This window comes from Opisthocomus hoazin, chromosome 4 (genome assembly GCF_030867145.1).
Source record: "Opisthocomus hoazin isolate bOpiHoa1 chromosome 4, bOpiHoa1.hap1, whole genome shotgun sequence".
Lineage (NCBI taxonomy): Eukaryota > Metazoa > Chordata > Aves > Opisthocomiformes > Opisthocomidae > Opisthocomus > Opisthocomus hoazin.
In genome coordinates this window covers 15,945,179-15,970,875 of record NC_134417.1, presented here as the reverse complement: position 1 = coordinate 15,970,875, position 25,697 = coordinate 15,945,179, and the positions used below count along the sequence as shown (strand labels likewise).

At 45.9% G+C, this 25,697-nt stretch overlaps 2 protein-coding genes across 2 annotated transcripts; one reads left to right on the top strand and one right to left on the bottom strand.

Moving 5' to 3' along the window:
* Positions 1–259: 259 nt before the first annotated feature.
* OSTN (osteocrin) lies at positions 260–8,138 on the top strand. Its single transcript, XM_075417343.1, has 4 exons — positions 260–358; positions 3,216–3,433; positions 7,659–7,738; positions 8,060–8,138. The coding sequence occupies exons 1-4, from the start codon at positions 260–262 to the stop codon at positions 8,080–8,082; spliced, it is 420 nt and encodes a 139-aa protein (XP_075273458.1). The 3' UTR covers positions 8,083–8,138.
* A 4,598-nt stretch (positions 8,139–12,736) lies between these two features.
* Positions 12,737–22,027, bottom strand: UTS2B (urotensin 2B). Its single transcript, XM_009931676.2, has 5 exons — positions 21,897–22,027; positions 19,526–19,627; positions 16,508–16,545; positions 15,042–15,135; positions 12,737–13,306 (listed from the first exon to the last, which is right to left on the bottom strand). Exons 1-5 carry the CDS (start codon positions 21,988–21,990, stop codon positions 13,281–13,283), a joined length of 354 nt encoding a protein of 117 aa, XP_009929978.1. The 5' UTR covers positions 21,991–22,027; the 3' UTR covers positions 12,737–13,280.
* Between the last annotated feature and the right edge of the window lie 3,670 nt (positions 22,028–25,697).

Genomic DNA, 25,697 nt, shown 5'->3' with positions numbered 1-25,697 from the left:
CACTGTGCAGAAAGGAATTAGAAGATTTGCAGGGTTGTAAAGAAGCAAAGAGGAGGGAGTTGATTCTGCACCCAAAGGTTAAGAGCATTCAGCTGGTGCTATCTGGTTGCTGGGTTTTATGCAGTGACTCTGTAAGATAAATCATATTAACAGCCATGGGAACAGAATCTCCCTTGGCTTTCACTTCTTAAAGACCTTTGGAGCAAGGTTGCTCGGGGTATGCAGCTGGGAAGCATTAACAGATTGTTCTCCTTTGCAGATGCTGCAGTTCCAGCTTGTTGTGGTGCATTTGGCTCTTGTGATTACCCTGCTGCAGTGGCACTCTAGCTCAGTGCTCCTCGTGGAGGCAGCTCCAGAGGTAGGAGAACGTTTCTGGTGGTTGTTACGTAACCCTGCTCTTCCTTGGGTTGTGGTTGGGCACAGGGTGTGGGAGGCACCACAGTCTCCAAAGAGTGTTGGAAGGTGAATGGTCAGTATTGGCTCTGCAAGGGCAACGCAGGAGCAGGATGACTTCCCCAGTGAGAGGAGGGATGCAAATTGCGCAGCTCTGGGAGGACAGGCAGAATGAAGTCTCATGCAGATTCATGTAACCTTTCCTGAAACACCATGAGATTTCTGTGTGTTAAAAGACCATCTGGTGACTTTCGATAGAGAACTCCCTGAAGAGGGGAAGGAGGTGGTGGGAACAGGGAAGCAAACTCCTCTAACACTTAAGGGAAGGTTTCATTCTTCTTAAAGACAAATAATAGCATGAGAAGTCTGCAGTTTTCAGAAGCCATAAGGAGATCCCTGAGAGAAGACAGACAAACAGTGCTACTTTGATTAAACTTTTAAGTTACAAAATTTAAAAAAGTTACAAATTAAAGGGGACAGAAGAGACCAAGAGAGGGAAGGAGCAAAGTGACTTGCCTAAGCTTGCAAAGGAAAGCAGCAGATGAAATGGGAGAACTGTCTCGTGTTTCATCCAGTACGATATGCAGGGGTTGCACCTGAAAGTGCTTCTACTGCATTCTCTTTTTTTTATGTCATGTTGACATAAAACAGATTTGGCAGGACAGGTATTTGTGTAATGGTTTCATGCCATAAAAAAATCAAGGATCTAAAAGTTTAATCAAAGTAGCACTGTTTGTTTGTAGGGTCTTCACATAGGTTTTTAAGATCAGCTTAGAAGTTAGATGCATACTGAAGAATACTGATGGATCCTTCTACCTTGCTCTCTGTCCTCAAATGAGCATGCCCTGATTATACAATATAATATTTGTTGCAGAAAATAGGGCTTGGGGAACCACTCCTCACATCAGTGCTGCAGCAGCTGCTGTTCTGATGCCACAGACACCTGGTATCCTCTCTATCAGTGACAGATTTTTGTGAAAAGAGTATAAAACCAAAACATATTCAGAGACTTGCCCTGGACCAGGGCATATTTTAGCTGGTGATGGCCTGAATTTGACTCTGAAACGGTCTAAAATCTTGGTGTCCATGATGTCCTTTGGCAATGCATTCCACTTTATCTATGTGCTGTGTTTTGAAAAATGGCTCCTTATATTTATTTTAAACCCACCATCTGCTGACTTTACTAGGTGGACTGAGGAACTCTCTTTCTTGAGAAAATAGTTACTAGTCTTTACTTACCTCTTTACTGTTCATAAGTTTACAAACCCTCCACTGTACCTCCTGTACCCCACACTTTTCTCTGCTTATCTGTGTAGTTTGTTCAGTGGTTCACCATAGGAAAACTGTTGTCTACTTCTGATTATCACTTTTGCTGTCTCTTTACTTTTTACGATTCTATTATATCCTTTTTAAGACAAAGTAAGTGGGACTGCACAAAGTACTCAAGGGCAGAGGCTATTTTTTTACCTTCTGTTTTCAAGCATTATTGTAGATATTTATCCCCACTAACAAGAGGGGAGACTTCAGTGTCTTTTAAAGGTGTAATTTTGTTGCAAACCGCTATGAAAATTTTATAACCCTGAAAGGGAAGAGAAAGGATTTCTCAGTGCACTCGAGGCTCATAGAAAGCAAAGTCAGAGGACAATATGAGATCCTTCACAGAAGTATTAACAGTGCTTTTGTGTGATCGTGGTGGTCATACGCTCCTCCTTATATAAAGATCACAGTTTCATCCACTCCCTCGTTGGGTATGCCACCCATCAGTAGTGGGAAACATCACCACAGCTGTGGTGTGGACCACTGTAGACACAGGCATGTTACATCACCCGTGTGATGGCTTCCTTTACATTTGTACTAAACCCACTGTGTATGAGTAAGAAAGGTGGTGGTGTGCTTCTAAAGATAGAAGAAAACCTGCTTCAAGGCGTAATATAAAAGTTTTTGTTAGAAATTTTTATCTAATACCATGAAGATCAAGTGGAGCAGGAAAGGGAACATTTCATCTGAAGAGAGAATGATTTGAGCTTGACACCTGCTTTCATAGCCTACCTGCTGCCCTCTATTTTTCTGTTATTTGTAAAGCAAATTTATCACTTTGATTTGTTTCATTTCTGTATTGATAGACCCCAATATTCTCAGCTATTCTGGATAGCAAAATAAAGTTTGGTTTTGAAAGGGTGTAAGCCTAAAGCGTAGCTAAGATTCAAAATTCTGTGTCAAGTCAACATACTGTTCTTTACTTTCCTCCTCCCCACATAGTGTTACTGCATAAATTCTTTGAATGTCAGTGCTGAGCAAGTTTATCTTGGGATATTTTCTGCATAACAATTAATTAATTTGTCGGCTTTGTAAGGAAAGTTCTGTGTAAGTTTTCATTGCTATTTATTAGCATTCATTTAAAAAATGAAAATCAGTTTTCTGAAAAATATCAAGATGGATATTGGATTCTGGTAATGGTGATTGCATTTTTAAAAAGGATTAAATTACTCAGCTCTTGCTATAAGTGATACTAATCACACTGTGGAGACAGGGATAGTGGGCTGGCTTACAACAACAGGCTTTGTGAAGTAATAAATTGTGATAATTCTTGCAATAATCATGAGGGCAAGTTCAATTCTATGAAAAAAATATCCCAACCTTTTATGGCAAACTCCTGTGAGTGGAAAATGGCCGCATCTCGTAGAAGGAACTTTGTTTTAAAGCATCGGCCCAGGTTTAGTGTTCTAGTGATTATATATTTATAGGACTGCTGCTGTGACACTGGTTCAAATGGTTTTTCTGGAACTTGAGCAGCAAGCAAACATCCCCACTTTCTTCTGCAGACTTTGGAGCCTTCTGCTGCTCTGGGCATGGGAGTACATCCCACTGCCAGTGAAGAGAAGCCAGCCACTAACCTGGCAGCCAAACTGTTCCTTCTTGATGAGCTGGTGTCTCTGGAGAATGAGGTGACCGAGACCAAGAAGAAAAGAAGTTTCCCAGGATTTGGCTCCCCCATCGACAGGATTTCTTCGACCTCTGTGGATGCTAAAGGGAAACAGAGGTAAATTCTTCTATCTTTCTGCCAATGACAAAGTTGGAAGAAGGCTATTGGTAGGTGTCCTGGATACAGATGGGTTAGCTTTAGCCACCAGCAGGTTTATTGTTGTTGTGAGGTGCCTCTGATCAGGGTACAAGAATCTCTACAGAAACCATTCTGGCTGCATGGTGTGGTGTGTAATCCTTCAGCTCTGACGGATAATACATGCTCTAGTTCATTTATTCCCACAGTGCCATACAGCTAACAAAGAATGTTCAAGCATATGCAGTTTTTTAGCACTCTTCTTTCCACTGATGTGAACTAACATTCAGTTTAAAACTGCCTTTTTGATCATGAGATTATTTCAATACATGCCTGAGATTCACAAGCAGAGGGGCAGGGCTAGCTGTTCCCGAGGCTGGGTTGAAGAGAAGGTATGGTGGTGTGCATGTCTTGAACAGGAAGATGAACAACATGTTGTGAAAATGGGCAGACAGGTAATAGGATGAGCTTCAAGACTTTGACCAACTTCTGATAAGTCAGGGTTTAATCAATACAGCAGTACAGCAATACCTTCACAGTACACCTTTGAAGATAAACATGTTTACAATAGGGCTAAGCAATGATGCTTGACACGGCTGGGGAGAGCCAGTGAGTTTGGGGCAAAGCTCAAGGGGCTGTTTGGTGTATCTGAAAGAGCTCAGCTGTCTTGTTCCTGTCTTCTGGTAACTGTCTTCTTTTTGGATGGAATCCCCAATGCCACAAAGTATTTAATAGCATGCTTAAAGCTTAATCTGGAAGTGGAAAATATTCACGAGAGCAAGTCAACATTACAAGTAGTTTTTTCAAACAGTTTTGCAATATTTTTTGTTTTTCCTTTTATCCACCCCGCCTGCTACTAGGACTGTTTGACTGCGGCCAAAAGTGATAAAATGTGAAATTTTTAAACCCTTGAGCAGAACTACTGTGTTCTGTATATCTCTTCAAGAGATCAAAATTAGCTCATTTTTCATTTGCTTTTGAGTATGTTATCCCTTTTCAGGGGAAGAAATACAAGGTCATTTTTGAAGATGCAGTGCCTTTTCTGCAAAAGTACCTGGTATTCCCAATTCGTCTCGTGCTTTTTGGCTGGAAATCTTGTTTCATTCTATGTGCAATACAAGGAAAAAAAACCATGAAAAAGGGAAATTGTGGTGAAAATTGTCCAAGTTTTCTAACAGCTTGTCTCTGGATAATGAGCTCATGTAAAGGAATGACACGCTGCGCACAACTCCTGCTTTCCCATCACCATCAGCACAGCTGGCAGCTCTGCGTTGAGGCCATCACTTCAGGGGAGCTGACTAGCCCTTGCGTTTGTGATGGACTCATTTACTGGAGCCATCTGAGCTGCCTTGACCTCTGCATTGATGTTCAGATGCTACCGTGAGCACGGACCGCAGATCGGATGAGTGCTGGCCAGGGGCCGAGGCTGCTGCGCTGGGGGGTGAAGTGGGGACTGAGCCCCCATCGCTGCCCTGCGCACGGCCGGTAACGGCCCGTACAAGCTGACTGGGCTGGCTCCAGAGACCAGAGAATGACTCTCTGAGCGCGAGAGCTGTTGCATAGATTGAGCCCCCTGAATTAAGACGGCGTGTGTAGTGCCCGGCGCGGCAATGGAAGCTTTTGGAAACGAGCAGCTCGAACAGCAGCCTGCCCAGCAGCTGCTTGTGGCACCTGCCAGGTACAGGAGGGCCCAGGTCCTGGTCTTGCCCATCAGCATCCGTTCACAAAGCGCTGTGAAGAGCGGGCAGGAGGACGTGAGTCTTCAGAAGGTGTAGAAAGATCCGCAGACGGACGGAGAGAAGGAGGCTGCGGGGATGGAGAACAGGCATTTTTAAACAGAAAGCGTCTCTTTGTCCCCAGTGAGCGCTGGGGGCCGGGCGGGGCGGGGCTGCTGTGGCGCGGCGCGGCCGCCAGAGGGCCGCTCCGCCGCGCGCTTCCCGCCTTCCCCCGTGGCGGGGGGCTGCCGCCGCCTCCGCGGGGTAACTGCGGAGAACGACGGCGTTCTGCTGCAGCTAAGGGTGCGGAGCTGCCTCCCCCCAAAATCCAGCCTGGGAAATCGGTTCCCCTTTTTTATCGAGCCAGTCTCAGTACAACTCCAGCAGCTCAGGCCCCCCACCTGACCGCACGGCCACCGTGTGCCTGCGCCTGGGGGAAGAGAGCGCTGCCCTCGAGGCAACAGACGCGGATCAGCACTTGGCTTGCTCTCCCTCTGCAGCAGACGCGGGTGTTTGAGGGCGGGACAGCGAGTCCAGCGGAGGGCTACGAGGATGATGAGGGCACTGGAGCATCTCTCCTACGAGGAGAGGCTGAGGGAGCTGGGCTTGTTCAGCCTGAAGAAGAGAAGGCTGCGAGGGGACCTAATAAATGTTTATAAATATCTCAAGGGTGGGTGTCAGGAGGATGGGGCCAGACTCTTTTCAGTGGTGCCCAGTGACAGGACAAGGGGCAATGGGCACAAACGGAAGCAGAGGAAGTTCCAGCTGACCATGAGGAAGAACTTCTTCACTCTGAGGGTGACGGAGCAGTGGAACGGCTTGCCCGGAGAGGTTGTGAATATCTCCTTTGGAGATACTCAAGACCCACCTGGACAAGGTCCTGTGCAGCCTGCTGTAGGTGACCCTGCTTCAACAGGCGTGTTGGACTGGATGACCCACAGAGGTCCCCTCCAACCCCAAACATTCTGTGATACGAACAGCTCCCCTTCATTTACAACGTTCTGTAGGTGCTGCAGTATGACCGATGTGGTGCTCCCCACGTACATGGTACGCTCAGTTCCTGTTTCTTCACCTCATCTGAAAAGTAGCTAGAAAAGAGGCAGCGTGGAATGGACTGCTGGTGCTGGAATGATGCCTCCAGGCTTTGGTCAGTGCCTGAGTGGTGTGAGGAAAGGAGACCATGGACTAGGCAGATTGTCCTGGGTAAGGCATGCGGAGCCCCTAGAGCCATAGGCTGAGCAAGCATGGCAGTGCTAACAAAGTTGGACTCAAGTGCATTGTAGCAAGATCTCCTGGTAGAATCATAGAATCATTAGGGTTGGAAAAGGCCTCTGAGATCATCAAGTCCAACTGTCAACCCATCACCACCATGCCTGTTAAACCATGTTCTGACGTGCCATAGCTACTCGTTTGTTGAACACCTCCAGGGACGGTGACTCCACCACTGCCCTGGGCAGCCTGTTCCAATGCTTCACAACTCTTTCAGTAAGGTTTTTCCTAATATCCAATCTAAACCTCCCCTGATGCAACTTGAGGCTGTGGTAGTTACTTTGCATTTTCAAACTTAAAGAACAAAATTTCTTATTCGTTTTCCTTGACAAGGACTGATGGAGAAAAGAGGTCATTTTCCAGGGTTTCTCTTGGACCTGCATTTTGCTGGCAAGTATTTCCAAGGGCAAAAGTTGAGGTTATTCTCGGCTGCAGAAAATCCCATCACTTTCACAATTAATTAAAATAAAACTTCTGCTGATGGGAAAAAAATGCTCAAAAATGCTGAATTAAGATGGGAAAACTTCTTTTTTATATTTAAAAAAAAATCATAATAAAATATTCCAGCATACAACTTATTTCAAACTTCCCTCGTGTCCTCATTTGTCAAATCATCAGAAAATGATGATTTCCTACCATATGGAGGAAAAAACCCACAACACTCCTATTTTCAGTCTCATCAAAGGGTTGCTACTATTCAATGTTGAGAACAGTGCATTGCAGGAGACCCCATAGGAAAATCCTGCTAGGGCTTCTCTGACTTTTCCGCTCTGTTATTGCGCAACGCTTTCTACTTCCTTGCTTACCTCAGCCCCAGTTGGCCCTGGAGATTTCAAAGATCCACGCTAATGGGTCACTTCAAATATATGATACCATGCATGAAACAATTTCTCTTTATAAATGCAGCATATCTCCTTTCTTTTATGACTAGCAGTTAACCTGAGAATTATTTGTTTGCTGCCAGATAAAAACAGGGATAGTGGATCAACATCAGCCAGTCTGTAAATCAGGTGCAGCTCTTGCCTATTATTTTCTAAGACAAGTGAAGCATCTTATTTTTAAACACTCACATCTTTGGCTGCTCCTGTACAGCTGTTCTGCCTCAACAATAAAGTCATCAGTGGGATGAATGGAGGAATCACAGATGTAGTAACATTTTGATTATTCCTGTGATATTTTTCCCCAATTCTTTTCCTCCTCCTTTGCTTTTTTTCCTCATGCAGGAAAGTGGTTGAGCTGCCTAAGAGACGGTTTGGAGTTCCTCTCGACCGGATTGGAGTGAGCCGCCTCGGCAACACTAAGGGTTAGCTGTTTCTGCAAGTAAGCCAAAGTACTCTGGGTGTGGGCAGGCTCAGAGGACCCCCCTGTTCTCAGTTACATGGAGGTACTCCAGTCATGCCAGTAGGCTTGGGAAGGGTGGCCTGGGGAATGTTGGTGTCTTACAACATGGATTGTAACTGTCAGCTTAGCTTGAATGCCCTAAATTACAACTTAGTACCCCCCTACAAGAAAGCAAGTATTTCTAACATTTTCCATCTCCCATGGATCACTTTACAGTGTGTTTGTCCAAGCCTTGCATTTCTGACAAGGGAAAATGTAATGTTTACTGCTTTTCTGCCTACAGGTGCTTCTGTTCTGAATGATTGATGCTGTATTAGAAACATCACAGAAATAGAGAAGATGCATCACAGCATGTCTTCTCATTGACTAATGATTCAACAGCACTCAAGGAACTGACCTCCTGCAAAATCTGTTTCACACTGAGTTTTACAAATGTTGCATTTACAAATAATAACAACAAATTCAGTTCATCAAGTCAGAATGCTCTCACAGTTGTCCACAGTGCTACTGATAGGAAGGAACAGAAAACATATGTATAGTTTAATTGCATGGCACTTATTTCTTAAACTGGCACATGATCATTATCCTAGCAAGGACTGTTAGATTTTTTGGATTGAAAATAAAACTTCCAGAGATGCCAACAGCAGCCCATGAAAAGCAGACAGTTTGCTTTGCACATTTCTTTCAAGAGGGTGTTTGTCTGGTAGATGAAGGGAGGATTTAACAGTTATGGGACAAACCTAGAATTTATCTGAACTGCTGTTTGGGAGAAGATGTCTGCTGACTTCACTAGGAGTTAGTCTGAATAAGAACTATGAGAATACCTTAGTATTTGTCCTGATGTTTTTAGTAGCCTTTTTCTTATCTGTACACCATATTTAGACATCTTTTCATCATATGGCAGACCCTGAAATGTGGTGAGACTTCTAGTTTCCTCCTCTAAGCTGATGAATACGTTTCACTCCTCCCTACGCATAACACAGGGTAACATTCAAATATGAAGTCATCTGCTTCCTAGGCCATCTGCATCATATGCCTTATTTTAGCCTCTTGATGAGTGCGTGGGGCATAATCAAGACACTCAACTCTAAAAGTTCAAGAATTCCTCACTGGTAAAATGTAAACATGTCCTCCCCACTTAATTTGAGACTGAAACAGGTTATCTTCTTTCATGCTTTTCACTTCTGTCCAGCTTATAAAATGTAGCTGAAAAGGGCTGTTTGCTGACATCTCAATGCTCAGTTTCCTAGCTGATGTCTCTAAACCTCACATTCTCCTTCTTGGACTTTGGTTCACGCCAGCTAAAATCCTCGGATTGCTATTCTTGGGTATAAATCATCCCTGGAATTGCCAAAGAAGGTCAATTGAGAAAGGGATTATGCAGGACTAAGAAAAAAAAAAAGATTCTTGCCAAGCACCCTGTGTTAGGCAGAGGGTAAGGCTGGAGACAGGAACGAAGTGTTAATATCCTGATCTTATGTGAGCCACAAAGCACCTGGCTGTCAGATAGCAAAATGGGAAAAAATATAGTCAGCTACAGGAAAGGAGATGGGAAGTCAATGAGTCTTTAAGTTAAAGCTGTTCTGAGGATTGGGGTATTGAGGCGATTGCCCCCGTTCGGGCCATGGTGGGAGATGAGTCTCCTGCTCAGAAAGGCAGCTCTTATCTGATTCATGTCCGAGAAGGTTAGTGCTCAGCCATAGCAGGGGCCTTTCCTGTTTTGCTTCTTGCTGACAGCCCTGCCTTGAGACCAGGACTGGCCCAGCCACAGAAAGTTTGCATGAAATTTTGCTTTTATTGACATCTCCAGTATAGGCTAATGCTGCTGAGAGCAGCTGCACAAACCAGTGAAACCCATCAAGAGGTGCCCCCATCTTTCCCATCAAGCAGAGCACTCTCTAGCTGTGTTAGACAATCGTTCCTCCTTTGGTCGGTGAATTGTCAGTGCTTTTGTGTGAGGAGAAGCACTGCAGATGAAAAGTCATAGAAAGAAAGAAGAGCTGGAAGTCCATATGTGGTCATCTTGGGTTTTCTGCTCCCTGCTTTTCCCTTGGTTCCACTGCTCGTTTTCTGCCTTTAAGCTTGTGGGTGAAGGCTCCGAGAGCTGGATTGAGTGGGTGCGTGTAGACTAGCTGACCGAGACAAGGTTTTCTGTCCATGCTAGATGAAAATCTGCAAACACAGACCCAGACAAGCCCAGACCCTGTCCTCTGCAGTGCACTGCCACCACCTAGCCCTAGCCCGCCCTGCGGTTTAGTGAACAGTTATTGCACTGAGCTCATCCAGACGGTCTGCGGATTATCTGCTTGCAAGGCAGCCGTATGTGTGTGGCATGGGCAGATTATGGAAATGATGACCTGACCGCTCATACAGCTATTTGTCAAAAGCAGCATGGACAGAGTCATTGTATGACACATTTTGGGAGACTCAGGTCAGAGGAGTCCAATGCAAAGCACAGCGATTTTGCAAAGATAGTGCTGGATCTTGAAAGTAATGTAACAGTTGGCAGGTCTTAGCCTGGGCTTCTAAATAGAGGGGTTTTAAAGCCTGTAGCTGTGTGCTGAAATGGCCTCTGTCTGAAGGATGGTGTGAAAGCAAGCAGGACAGAGGGGCCAGTGGTGGTGTTGCTTGGAACCAGAATGGTCACAGAATGGTAGGGGTTGGAAGGGACCTCTGGGGATCATCTAGTCCAACTCCCTGCCAAAGCAGCATCACCTAGAGCAAGCTGCCAAGGACTGTGTCCAGGCGGGTTTTGAGTATCTCCAGAGAAGGAAACTCCACAAACCCCTCTGGGCAGCCTGTGACTCCTGCACTTGGCTCCCACCTCACCGCGTGAATTAATTGGGAAAAAGCAGCAGCCTTTCTGTTCCTCTGCCCCAGAGGACAGAGGAACACTGAGACCTCCTGTGGCTCGAAAAGCACTCTTCAAAATCCATAAACTGGCAGGTGCTGTTTGAAATACGATGACGTCTGAAAGGCCAAACACCACAATTTGTTTTCACAGACAATATTGGATAACTTCAGTCATTGTGCATAGCATGGAGGTCAACAAATGTGAAATGAGGATATACTACAGCATCCATTGCACTCTAGATTTGCCCTGTGCTGCCTGTTTGCAAATCCATTCAGATGCCTGTGAGGATTTTCTGCTAATAAATCAACATGGTCTACTAGAATGCCTAAAGGAAATCCCTTTAATTATTGCCTGTGGGTCATTAACTTCAGCAAGAGTGACTGCCCACGCATGGGTAAAGTGTGAGCAGCTACGATGTGGAGGTGGCACCTGAGGAAGCGTTTCTGTTCTGCATGTGTAGGAGAAAGTACAGGACCCCTACAGTGACACGCTGAGGGTGAGCCTAGGGAGAGCATCACCGCCTTTGCTCCAAATTAGTAAATGAATTGCATTCAGCACTTACTCATCACTCCAGCAGAATCAGCTATAACAGCAGCATATAGTGCCTGTGAGGAAACAGTGGGGTAGTGTGGGTACCATGAGCACTTAAATGACTGAGCTGATAGGATGTAGCACACCATGTGGCCCAAAAATCACTGCTAAGCAGCATGGTGCATTGCACTCCAGGGAATTCCTGTGTCTAGGATGAGAGCAAGCTGTTAAATAGCTACAGACCTTGTATTCCTTTTCCTCACGTACTGATCAGTTGTCACATTGGGAAGGCATGGCTACAGCTAGCAGGTGACAGATGGAGCCTGCTGCTCCAGCCTTCCATTGCACCGGGATTTCCTGCAGGCTGAAAGCCTCTGAGCTGAGCACCAGCTTGGGGAACTCTGTGCAGCGCCTGTAATACACCTCCTTTTCAGCTGGAGCACCAAACTCTTAAAGAAAGAGAGACTCTTCTCTTGGCAGTAGGCTATATTTTTTCCTGGACTTGGTGCTGTTGTGAGGGTATATGAAGTATGCTCCCACGTACATTTTCACTTGCACAACAACAAGAGAAAATGGGAAATGTGTTCTGAATCACTACCAAGGAAGTAACAAAGAATTAATGTTAACAGCAAACTGTATTTTTCATGTCATTAGGCCTCACTGGTATAATCAAGCTGGTTTTATTCCATAGATGCTGGCTTTGGCCTGTAATAGGATGAATGGATCTCCTGTTAATAAAGTACATACAAGGTAGTGCTGTGGTAAACGTGCGCATCTTGCCAGAGCCCAAGGCAAATGAATGTTGCATGGTAATTACAGTGTTGGGAGAGGTAAAGTTTTGAAGAATATGTAGCATGCAATCTGCAGTTAAATAGCACGGTTCGAGAGGGCTGGAGAGATTGTTCAAGTCTAATCAAAATCAGTCCACACGTTCACAGTGGCTACCGGATTCTGCTCTCGTTTACACCTCTGGAAACCTCAGAGTTAACATCAGTGGCTGTAAGATTCATTCTGAATTTACACCTTTGGAAACATGGTCCATTGTTTTTGCAAACAAATGTAGATAACATGACTTAAGAATAATATATGTAAGAACCACTGATGGATTGTGATCTCTTCCTTTTGGACAGGGGCATACATAATTCTGCAGTAGAAAAAGTCAGCTAGCACCTGTACTCAGCAGCCAAATGAGCCCAAAATCTCTGCTGAAAACATCCCTTTGAGGCGAGGAGGTAGAAATCGGTGGCTCTGGTCCAGTCCTATGAGGACAGCAGCCCACACATGTCCATCAGGAAGACCCAACTCTCATTTCCAGTTCTGATCAAAAGGAAGGGCCTCTTCCTCAGGCACATTAAAACAAGCCTGTATTGCTATAGCTGGTTATTTAATAGGAGCTTTTTTTCCATTGTAACGTTCACATGAACCATTAAGGTAACGAGCCTACATCAGGGGAAATGTGCTGCCCCTTGGGCCTCTGCAGGAGGTGAGAAAGAAAACAGCACGTGCTTCTGTGCAACAGAAAATATTTATTGGAATGATATCCAAAGGATCCAGACTTCCATGCCTGTCCTCCCCCAAACCTACTGTGTACACTGATGGGACATGATGAGGGCCGGCTCTGGCTCAGCAAGCTGAGGTAGGTAGCCCTGAGCCCTCCATGTCACAGGCAGCCCTCTGTCCTGTCCCAGCAGCGGGTGTTGGGTCACCACAGACCTGCTCTCAGGAGGTGAAAGGAAGCCCAGACACCACCGTGAGCAACGTCTGCAGATGCAGACACACTGAGTTGGTGTTTGGTGCCTCGGGGGACCTGGTGAGAAGGGGAAGAGTGTACCGTGGCAGCAGACTGAGTGGCACACACGGGACAGCAAGGAAAGTTGGGAAGCATCTTCCAAGTAGAAGATCACAGTAGGTTGAACCTGGAAGGAAGGAGCAGGGGAGAGTGGTAGTGGGCTACCAGCTTCTGCCACGATCCCTGTTATACTTGTCTGTGGTGCGGTCATGGAGGGTGGCATCCGAGTTGGCAGCACGATGAGAGAACAGAAGAAACTCTGAACACATTTATACCCAGACAGGCAGTTTGGGGAAGGGCTCATCTTCATCCTCCAGTCCTGGCAAGACCTCAAATGCAGTATTTCCAAAAGCAGGCTGTGAAGGGATATAAGAGAAGGATGTTAGCCTCCAAGGGACTATTTCCAGCTTCCCACTCTAGTCCTGGAGTGAGTTTCAAAAGCCCCATGTCTTCAGAGAGTTGGGGCATGAAGCCATCATTGTAGTTTCCAGGCACATCTCAATAACCAGCTTTGACTTCATATAACACTTTTAGAAGGTGTTTCTTTTAGCTGCTTATAGTGTAAAGAAGGGATCTAAAAGTTGTTTCTGTGTTGCTTGATTTATAAGGGTTTGCTTTTCCTTTTGCTCTCCTTCAGCAATATTGGGAATCAGCTTGTTCTTTCCTGTCTACTGGCCAGCAGTTTTGCTGCCTTAGAGGTGTATGCAGGTTTTTCACCTGTGGCTGACTCGAAGAGCAGGATACTGACTTGGAGAGACTGGATCTGGTCTTTACAATTATTTTTAAAACCCAGTCACTGTATCACTCTGCTGCTAACTGTCCTCCAAACAACATTGATCTCTGTGGGATCTTCTAAGATGTATATAGATTAGGGAAGGCTGCACATTCTGGTGCTGGAAAAAATAGCTGTATCACCAGTATGCCCTGTTCTTTGAATCCTGTGTGGGTCTTCTGTTGTCAAGTATGAGAAAAGATTTCTACCTGGTGTTTGAAAGCAGGATCTTGGGACAAAGCTTCTATTGAATCAGCAATGCTCATGCTGAGACACGAGCTCCTTCCAGACTGGAAGGACTTTAGATGAAGGCAAAGATTCTCTGCTTTAATTTCTGGCAGAATATGATTTAAAGCTGTCAGGGGGAGGTAGTTTTATCTACATTTGAACCTTGCAGGCTGGTGGGGGCATGAATTAGATTAGCCAAATTAATGACAGCCTCCAGGGTTGCTTATAAATTGCAAATTGTCTAAAGATCACCTAAGCACTTAAGCAAGCCTTGTACAAAGGGATTTTCTCTTGGCTGGCTGGCAGGTTGTCAGTGTGCACATGCACAGAGCATGTAGGGTGAGGGCGGAACTAGCTCTTTTGTTTTTAGGCCAGGTCTGTCATCAGTGACTTCTGGTTTACAGCTGCCACTCCTTTGTGGAGGAATCCACTGAAAGCCAGCGTGAACGGCATTGACCATGTGCTTGTCAGGGGCAGCCTCGCAGGAGCTCTGGTGCAATATGCTCCTGAGTCACTGGACACAGGCTGGACAACGCTCAGAGACCAACTAGGGGAACCTACCAGATCTTAGCTCCCTGCATTCTTGGTTGATTTCCACAGCTTTTTTAGCTGCTTTTCAGCAGCACAAACAAGCACTCCTTTTTTCTTTGTAGGGAGGCAGCGACCTTGGCAGAGGGGAATGCTTGCAGTCCATGTGCCTCATTACGCCTTCAGCACCAGCTTTGTGCCCGGAGCAAAGTGAGTGGTACACTGCAGGGACGTGTTTGTACAGAACTTACCTCCTCCAGGACAGGCACTCATTTCCCTTATAACGCCTTGTTGCTTTGTGAAAAGAGGGATGCAACACTGACTGCCTCCAGCGAGGTCCTGGCTGTGCCCCGACAGCAGACAGGGTTGGGTACACAGTCCTTCTCACCAACTGCTAAACCAGCCAGCCATTAACAAGAGAGGGCCAGGACTGCTGGAAAAGCTGCCAACCTGTTTTTCAGCATATTTGGGGCATGTTTATTGTCACTGTCTTTGCTGCATAAAGGAAGCCCTGGAGATGAGAGCTGGACAGGATGGCTGCAGGGCTCTAACCCAAAACCTACCGCGTTTTTTGGGCTGGGATGCTGAGAGACTTTCCAAGGCATAGGCCACCTCTGACCCTTCCTCAGTCGAGAGCTGATCCTTCAACCTCTCCAGCTGTTTAAAAATAAACAGAGCAGTAAATAAATGCCCCATCTTAAGGACCTCCGCAGCACGCTGGCAAGTGCAGGGCGGCTCAGAGGCAGGAGGTACAGACAGCCTGGCTGATGGCAGCACCGGGGAGGACAGGGTCTTCCCTGGAGCAGGACCATTCCAGGAGGATCTGCCTTTGGAGCACTCACAGCTCCTCAAGCCCTTCTCCACTAAGCTGCTGATTTTGTGGCAGTGGTGTAAGCACACTCTGCTCTTCCACCCCAGGGTGCAAAGCCCTGTGGAGAGGAGACTGTGTAGAAGGATATTGCATATCTAAGAGCCAAGTCAGTGCTGGGGCAGGAGGTCTCCAGGTATCCATTCACTGCAGCAGAAAGCATTGCTTCTGCATTGCTCTGGGCTGTCCCTCCCTTCCTTTCCCCCAGCACTTGCTAACTTCCCTTGGTTGTAATGTGGAAAGTCCACAGTATTTCTTCTCCATCTGTAGCTACTCTTTTTTAGTAGACTGTGACCATCTACAGCCATCATCTAGACTTCTGCTCTGGCAGTGTTGCTCTTAGGAAGCCAGAGCTTAATGTACCTCAGCACTGGAGTGAGAGGCTAGGGTAGGAGCTGGCAGCCTCCCGTCTGGCATGCCACACTGTCGTTTTTCAGTCTACAGTGAAAAGTGCCAGGTGGAGCTCAGCAGGACCTACAGGATCCAGGCAAACAGCTGGACCTGGCCTGAGAAAGGGGAAAAAGCTCTTCTTCCCCTGCCTGCAGGGTTTGGGGCACAGTGGGGGGCATGTTGAGGTCGCTGCGCCCCTTTCCCTGTTCCTGGGCACTGGGTGTGGGATGGGACTTTCTCTTTCTTTCTGTGTGTGTGCGCACTCTGCGCAGCACGGCAGGGCTCGGACCCTGGGTAGGGCCTCCCTTGCTAGTAAAGAGCCCAAACAAAAATCAGTCTGGATTAGGTGTGCGGTGGCTATCCCTTTGACTTCAATCCATTATCAGACACAGCCAGCTGATGCAATGCTTAGGAAGACAGCATGACCTCCCCTTCTCCCTCCCTTTTCTTCCATGGAGATTTCCTCTGGCGTCTGGTTTTTTCCTGGCTTGGCCTTCGCTGGCCTTTCACTGGTGGCAGAGGCAAGAGCTGCCTCAGCCTTTACCACATTACTCCACAGCCTTGCTCGCGTCTTATCTTTTCCAGCTTGTGCAGCTATTTAGCCCTGGTTTTGCTTTTCCCTTTGTGTGATACATGCTTCCATTATAGCAGCAGAAGGAAGAGTAGCAGGATGCAAAGATAGAAGAATAGGGCATCAAGACAATATGCACAGTTGTTTAGCTATTCATGCAACCGTATGCCTATATGTGTCTGTGCGTTTGCTCCTCTCACCTGTTCAAGCTCTTCAAATTTCTTCGCCAGCTCCCAGTCTGCAAGAAGGGAGAGAGTAACATCAGTGTCTGCATTGCTTCCCAAAGCTCAAATCCAGAATAGTTTCTTCATTTAACCTCTTCAGCGGCTGACATAAAAAGACCTAATTATCATTTGATCCCTGTTAGTGACCTGCAAATTTATGGTAGCAGAAATCGTGACAGAAATGCAGACTTTCTCTGCTGAATTCTGTGGGACCTTACCCTAATTCTCTATCACAAGTGAGGCTTCTTTGTCATTCACCAGTTTGTAGGAGGATTGGCCCAGCAAGGTCACATACTTTGTGATACAAGCTCAGGTGAACCTCTTTGCCACTTTTGATTTTTATCCTGATAACAGCAAATCTCTAACGCTAGCTCTTCTGTCTCTGTCCTTTTGTATGAACTCCCATTGCTTCCTTTAAGACTTGTTTATCCTCACATCACCCATGCAAGCAGAAGTCAGAAGACACAGATTTAGCCTAGCATAGCTTGTTGCTTACAAGTCAGCAAAACATCAGGGCTGGCAGAGTGGAGCAACGGGGAAAGTAACACAGCACTGAGTGCAGGGGTTTCACTCTTCTAAATGTTAGGGGAGCAGAGGGACCTGGGAGCCAGCTTCATAGATCAGACTTAGAAATCTCAAGGCTAAGCAGTACTGTACTAGGCTGTCAAAAAACTATGCAGAGGGGTGAATGAGCTGCCTTGAGGTATCCCATCCAGGACAAGGGGAGAGTTAGATGTCTGTGAACAGGATCTAAAACCTCCAGCTGGATTGGGAAGGGCCTGGACTAGCAACAGGTTAAGCTGCAGGAAGGGATGTGGGACTTCAATCTCCTCTTGAGGACTGAGGTACTTTATTCCAGACTCAAACTGATGTCAAAAACAGTTCTTTTCTTTTTTTTTAATAAGATAGCTGAAAGAATGGAAAGCACTACGACAAAACAAGCTCAGTCAAAGCTCAGTGACTGGAGTACAGCAGTCCTCCTGGGAGGGGAACACAAAGTGATCAGCTGTTTTTAAGTGCCAGTTTGGGAAAAAAAATGCACTAAAATAAGCAGATGAGCCAGGAAAGAGCGAAAGAATGTCTCCGCTGGGCCCCACAAGAAAACCAAAAGCCAGCCCTAAAGCTGCCTGCTTTGTCTGCTCCTAATGTGGCAGCAGGCTTTGGTCTGCATCGCCAAGGGGATTTAGGACATAATTCCCCCTGATTTCAGATAAGACTTCAGCACACAGACACATTGCCACACTTGGGCTTTTTTTTAACATTCGAAACTGAGCAGGAGGGAGCCAAGAAAGAGCTGACTGCCTTCTCAGTTTCTCCTTCAAGAAGGAAATAATTGAGTTGAAAAATCCTGAATATTTTCTGACAGATATTAATCCAACAGAAAAAGCAGCCGTTCCTAAGCAAGTCCATTGCGTCAGGGCTCAGTTTGAGAGATGGTCTGGGCGTGGGGATGGGCTGGGAGTCAGGAGGTGGGGGCTCTGTTCCTGGCACTGCCAGCAATGACCTCAGGCAGATTCCTCTTAAGCTTGTCTTTACATATCTATAAGATAGAGGCAACCAGGCCTACATATCTACAAGTGAAAAGTATCACTTAAGATATTATTATTATTATCATCATCATCATTTTTACCTCTTTCAGTTTCAAGTGCCTGTGTTGGCTCGACTTTCTGCAAACTGTAAGCTTGGCCAATGACTGCTATGAATAGAAAATGAACAGCGGTCGAAATTTGGAACAGATTATCTCAGGCAGGGGGAAGGAAGTTAATTTATGGATGAAGCCTTGAGAAACTGCCTGCTGTAAATTCTCTGTGCTCTGCTCAGAGATTCATTATATTCAATTGTCTGGCATAAAATGCAGCCTTTCCTCCAGGAGTAATAAGTGCAATAATCCATAAACCAATCATAAAAATGTTATTTCTTGAATGCATCTCCTTTGCAAGAAGAATGCCTTTGTTAGTATAAGGACTTGATTTATTTGTGTTTATTTATTTGTCCCAGGGATGTTTAACCACTGCCTCACTGCATTAACAAGGGGCTGGGGAAGAGCACTGATTTTGACGAATGGATTTTCATTACAAAATTTTTTGCTGGGCCCCATTCTTGGCTGTTTTCACAGAGAAGAGCAGCTTCCTGCTCTAAGACCACCACATACGGCCCAAACCCTCCCCTGGCCACGGTGGCCGTGGGAATAGCTGACCCCTGCAATCCCTATAGCACTCATGATCACTGTGCATAGTGTCATGGAAAGCCCAAGTTTCTCTTCAGCGAGTCTGAGTTTAGAGGCTGTTGCAACATGCAGGTGGCTTTAAATTTGGTGTCTGTTCACAGAGCACAGACAGGAGAAGCCTCTGCGTGGCCCATCCTTGGCCTCTCCGCTGTGTGGGAAAAGCCCATTGTCTCAACATCGTCCAGCAGTAGCAGGGGCTTAGGCTCAGACAGGAGCTTCCACCACCATTGTCCCAACCTACACCCGACCCCAAGGGATCTCAACCATACGCTCTCTGCAAAATCTTGGTGCTGCCCCACTGCCCTGTGTGCTCACAAGATGCTGCTGGCTTTAGCATGCCAGCAAGACACTGAGCTGCCTCTCAAAAGCACACAGGGCTGTACGGAGTGTGGGTGGAGAGGTGACTCCTGAAGCTGGCCCATGCCCCAGGCATAGTATACAACGTCTCAGGGGTAGCAGGGGCACAGAGACTCAGCAGCAACTCTTCTTATTATTATTTATGTACACACACACGCTCCCTTGCCATCTCTGTGTTGAATGTCTGAGGATCTAGGGTGTGTGGTTTTGGGCACCTTTACATCACTTTGCAAAAGCAGGTCTAGGAGACCCATGATGGAGAATATCTGACCTGAATCATGTGTAGGCACCATACTGGGTGCTTCCACTTTCTGAGCAGTTGGTATTTCTGAGGAACCTGAGGAGCAGGTTCCTTGCATTCATGCAAACACAGATTCAAGAAGCTGAGATCTCCCACTCTCTTCACTTACCAATATTTTCCGGTCTCCGCCATGCGAGTTTCTTATTAAGAAGCAGAGTCAGCAGTGTGTCCTCATGATTTGTGTCTTCTCTCTCCGGAAGCACTCGGTTCTCTGCAGCACATAAACCACACATTTCTTGATCTCTAATAACAAAAAGGATGGACTCTCTAGCCCCCAACATTAAAACAAAAATTAAGAAGACTAAAAGTGGAAGCAAAATGTCTCCTGTCAGCACTTCATCAGGGTGGAATGAGCTTGGGGGAAGAGGAAGATGTGTAAGCACAGAATTAATTGTCCAGGCAGTGAGGGCTATGCAGTGAAAGGTTGCAGGATGGAGGAGCCCTCCCTGCCAGCTCCGGGCTGCTGGCCAGTCTCACTGCAGCCTCAGTGGCATGGCTGGCTGCAGAGAGCTGGAGACAACACCTTGATTTAGACAGTCCCGACCTCTTCTGCAAGGCAGATGTAGCGGATGCCTCTGCAAAGCCAGACAACAACCCGCACAATCTTCTCTTCTCAAAACTGCAGGCGTTCCCCCTGCTCACCCCATCCACCTTCCCAGGGCTGATAGAGGTGGGAATTTGCTCCCCATGCGGGCTGACGCGTGGGTACCACAGCTGAAAAGCCCTGCAGCCCCGCAGTCTGTTCTTGCGCTCACTCCCCCTTGGGGCTGCTCTATCTGACTGCCAGTGGTGTTAACGGATTCTTCCTGAACAGAGCCAAAGCGTGGAGGAGTTTAAAGGGAGCCTCTTTATCTCCAAGGAAGCCTGTTACGGTAGCTGTGGGCCATGCAGAATTTTTCTGTTTTCCAGGAAAAACCTCTGCAAGCTGCTGCCCTAAAGCAATTTGGACCTGCCTATGAGGCCCTTTTAGGGAGCTTGCTCAGCGGTTTTTCTTTAGTGGTTGTGGCTATGCCCTCAAATGAATGGTTGTGAAGGTCAAGGGTTCAGCAGAAACCAACGGACACAGGGGATGGGACTAGTTAGAGCCCTGAAGGCTCTGAGTCCCTCCCAGCTCTGCTGAACAGATTTCCAGAATCATCTGAAAGTTGAGTGTTGCATTCATTTTTAAGAATGACAGAATGGGAGCTAGACTTTACAGGGAGAATGGCCATTCCCCAGAATCTTTGTTCTGAGCATCCCTGGCCCAAATCCAGACCCTACAAAGCCCTAGAAGATGCCTAGAGAATCCATGGTAAATACCAACACATTATGCAGAAAGGCTTATTTTCTCTTCTTCCAGGATTTTTAGGACTTCTGTTCACTCCTTTCTAGGAGGTGAGAAAGGAGAATATGATCTTGTGTAGCCATCAGCCCTACATAGCTGTGATGGGATGAATGCAATTATTTTTGATACGCATGAGACAAAATGTTGTAGCAGATGAGCCTTAAGGGTGCTCAGGAGTAAGTGGGAATCAGCTCCATTAGCTAAAGTCGCATAAATCTGCAGAAGCAGAGGGGCCCTGGCCAAAGTGATGCTCCAAGTATTTGGCCAGACTCAACCCTGCCTCACGCTGCGGCTGAAACCGCTGCTCCTGATTGTGATCTCTAGAAATAAACCCGAGGGAGCTAGCAGAGCTACACGCTGTGTAAAACTTGCAGCTAGCATGGAGTGCTATAAACCTCATTCCTATGTCTGAAAGACAGTTATGATTTTAAAATAGCTACTTTTAGTCATTTGGGGGATTTGCTACAGAAAAAAACCCCATAAACACTCTAGTGAAAACTAAACAGAAGCAGTATTTAAATAGAGTGGCCTCAGGAATGTTTTGGTTGTCGTTACAAAAATAAATAGGTGATATAAGAGGAAAAATCATTTGAAAAGCAATGTTATTTTCAAGCCTATATTTAGCTGCTCTTTTTTTTTCCACTGCCAAGTCTCTTTAAGAAGATTAATGATTGACATTTTCCTGCAGAATAAGTTCAGGCTAAGATTAATTTAAATCATGGGAGAAGAACATATAAAAAGAAGTTTTGTGAATAAAAAAAGTTCAGCAGCACCCTACTACTGACATTTATGAGCTGTCAAATCTCATATGGTACATACCGGAATTGCTACTCTCTGATATTTTAATGTTTTTCTTTGGAAATTTTCTTTTGGGACAGAAAGAGCTACCCTTACCAGATTTCACCAGATCTGATAATTTTACTGATTAGCAGAATGTGTCATATGACCAGCTGCAGACCAGAAGGACAGCTTTAGCTCATGTTAACGTGAACAAGACTCTGGCTAGCACCCATGTTAGTTGGTTGTTTCATATGGCTCATGGTTCATTTTATTCTCTTTCACAGACAAGCGAGTGTTGCATTGGCTGTGACAAGCAGTAAAGCAAAGCAAAAAGATAACCACCTACCTGTGTCATCTAGCCTGTATTCCAGCTTACCTTGTAGTAAAAAAGGCTCTCCGTGTGTAGATGGGATGTACACAGTCATGGTCAAGACAGCTAGCACTCCAAGGGACAGCTGGACAGACCACATCTTCTCCACGTTCCCACCACCCAAAAGCCTTCTTCCTTCAGGCACGGTGGAGGACTTCAATGCAACCCAGTGCCAGATGAGCTCACTTTTAAGAGGCAGTGGATGTGCCGTGATTGCAAATGGCCTTTGGAGGAGGGGAGAAAAATATCTCTTGCGATATAATTCAACCTGTCAATATGATTCACTCCTTTGGGAGTGGACAGAACAACCCAGTAACAGACGTCAGATGGAACCTGTTCAATATATCTCATATCAGACTGATCTAATGAATTCTGATGTTCCCACCAGCATACACCATCCATGCACGTTGATATACATTCCAAACATACATACATTAAAAATATTTTTTCGGGGCTGCTCTTTCAATGGAGTTCAGACATGAGGACTCCCACATTAGCAAGAAAGATTTGTCTAACATACAAGTTACCGTATGTCACCAGCTTGGACAGAATCAGGTTAATGGGTTTTTGCAATTTATCATCTCACTTCCTAGTGACGATATTAATTAATGTGAGATATAATGAGTACTGAAGCGGTGGGAAACAGAGGGGGAGAGCTCTTTTCATTTAACTGATTGGAGGATGTTGAGTGTGTCTCGCTCACCGTGACTTATGGCTTTGTCAGCGGGAAAGGCATCACACCCTATTTTGGGATTATGTCTGAGTGGGGGAGTGCAGATTTGGCAGCAGATATGGAATACATCAAGGATGGGCAACTGTCTTCAGTTTTTTCTCGGGGAAAAAAAGAAGTGGAAGGTCAGATGCTGGCTTTGGCTGCACAGCAAAATTTTATTAGTTTAGAGCAAAGTCTTGAGGTACATTGCACACATTCCATGTTTTTTCAGGTCGTGACTACGTCTTGGTTTGGCTTCTATTTGTTGCCTGTCCGTCACTATTGATCAGGGACCTGCTACTAGTTTTCTGTTACAACCTTACCAAGAAAAATCTTGCAATAGTAACAGTGCTAAACTTTGTTCTTCACTTCTGCTCCTTCTGCAGAACTGAATCATCCGTACTTCACTTTGGCCAAGCTCTGACTTGTACATACACTCCTAGTGACTCACCTTGTGTGCTTTTTTGACACATCATGCCAGATTACCCAGCGTAGCTTAATCTGATGGTATTTGCACTTCATTTTAACAAAAAGACAATATGTTTTCCATGTTTGGGCTTTTGGCTTCCAGTCCCCAGCTCTCCCTACAACTTGCGGTGAACCTTGGATATCTACAGGATGACTAGCCTTTTAATATTCCTTTTAATATTTACTGTTTACCAAAAAATGAGAGGGGAGAGGCTCATATTTTTTTGCAAGAGGTACCTGTGACAATGAATGTGATGTTTCCATTAAGGAATACTTCCCTACTGAGGAAATATTCCAGAATTTTCCCTGCAGATATAGTATGTGCAAATAAACCAAACTTGTCTTTTCTCTCAGTCCTGTGAACCAGTGACCAATGAGGTGAAGTATTCCGCTTTTCTTCTTCACAAAGTTCTGTTCAGACTGAAGGATACCTGTATCCTACAGGGAACACTTTTCCAGCCACCTCTGTCTCCCTGAGCTGCCCGTTTCAAACTGGTGAAGCAGTGAGCAGGCCCCATGAAGCAGAGACCATAACTTGACAAGAACCACCTTGTACAGAAGTCCAGGGTGGACAATAGTAGCTCTGACTCAAAACCATATTATTTAGGGAAGATCAAGTCTGGTTTTACTTGGTATTAAAGGGTTTTCCAGATGCCTACTAGTCTGTCCCGAGATCTGCTGTGAAACTGGGTTTGCTTTGACATAGATGGTGGTTTACCCTATCTCATCTAAGTGCATGCAGAATCCATAGATCTTAGACTGCTTTTTCCTGTCCTTGTCTGTGAGGCATCACGGGCTATTGGCAGGCTCTTCAGGAAGATGAGCTATTCCCTGGGATTTCCTCTTTCACTGCAGACAAACTTCAGTTCTGGGTCACTGCGACTGTTCAGCCCCAAAAGCAACTAACATCTGTAGTGTGCAAGTCCTTTGAAGTGAGGGCCCTGGTGAAGGTGAAGGACTGCTGTTCTACATTTACTTACTAGAAGGGAGATTGCTGGATGCTGTGAGCAGGTGGGTGGATAGATGCCTGACAGCCGCTGCCAGACACTAGTGGACTTTTTGCATTTGTTGCCATTATGAGATGGTTAATTTGAAGTGTTGGGCTTCTGTAAGACTCCCACCTGGAAAATTCGTTTGCTTTTAGCCCATCTGTCTGGGTGCTGGAAATACTATTGAATTTGATTGTTCTTACATATTTTATTCTCAATAGAAAACCAACATAGTCTCCATATTCTCCCTATTACTTCACTCAGTGATAATGTCTTCTACATCATCCACTGAGCGCTTGTGCTTGGAGCTCAAAGATAGTGAGAACATGAAGATGTGACCTCCATCTCTAACTCACATGGTCCTAGTCTGTCTAAGTCTCTTCACATAGAAGTTTCTCTTTTTATAAAGCTATGCAGACTTCAGGTAATCAAACACAACCAAACTGGAAAATTAACAAGGGTGGACAAAACCAGCAAGTCCAGAGGGCAGGAATGGAGAAGATGGCCCAAGCAGATGCCACTAAACTCAGCTGCACCAGCTCTGAGTGTGAGAGAGATGAGTACATGTGTCAGGGCCCTGAGGGTGTTAACAGTCCTGACCAGCCTCAGCTGGGGCCTCCACCACCCTCTCTACCCATAGGCTGAGGAGCCCCATTTAAGTTCAGCCCTGGGCTCATTCTAGTTTTGCTGAAGCTGTGTTGGAGTAATACCAGTCTGTAGCTCAGCTATATCTTTGCTTGCCCATGGCTCCTACTGGTCTGGACCAGACCTGCAAGTCGACTTCCCTGCTTGACCTCAGATGTGTTCCATCGGTGTGGACCTGTCTGGTGTTCCCTAAGCTGTGTTTGATGCTGGTTTCTATCCCCAGGCCTGACTCTGGCTGGTGGATTGACTTCCAGCTTGACCCTGGATCTGCCTCATCATCGTGGGCTTCCCTGGTTATTGGGACTCTTGACTGAATCTGGCTGCTGTCTCTGGGCCTGCCATGCTTGCACCCATTGGGATGGAGCCCTGTCTTGCTGGCAGCATCACTGTACTTGGCTCCCTGTTTCCTAGAGGGTGGCTGGCCCTTGCTGCTCTTGGACATAATCTTCCCCAAATTTTCAGCTTCTTTCTGTGCATAGACTCCTCTTCTCTGCCGTGTTGACTATATTTCTTGGAGCCTGTGAAGCTTTCAGGTATGTTATAAAAAAATCCCAGTTTCTCTGAAGTCCCTTTGGGCTTTGCTGCTAGATCTAACAAAACTAAAACTGCCTCTAGAAGAGATGCAGTCCCCAAATAACCTAACCTTAGTTTAAACCCAAAGCAGTAACCCTTACTGTCTCAGAGTAAGCCTCAGACAAGCGGAATTCAGTGTGGATTTCAAGTGACTTAGAAGGTGCAGGAGGCAGTGTTGAGCTGCTGAAAGCAGGAGAAAATGAAAGGGCTACTTTCCAGCTCTGAGTGGCAGGTTTCCAAACCACTTTGTATGCTGCACATTTGGGGTTTGGAGAGAGAGAAAGAGGACATTCTTTGCTTTTCCAGAGAACACATGAAAGCATCACATGCATCGTGTATTTCAGGTGAGCCTCAACAGCATCCATGGGCTTTGTCGTGGTCTTATGGTCTCCACTTAACCTTAGTTTGCTTGGTTGCAAA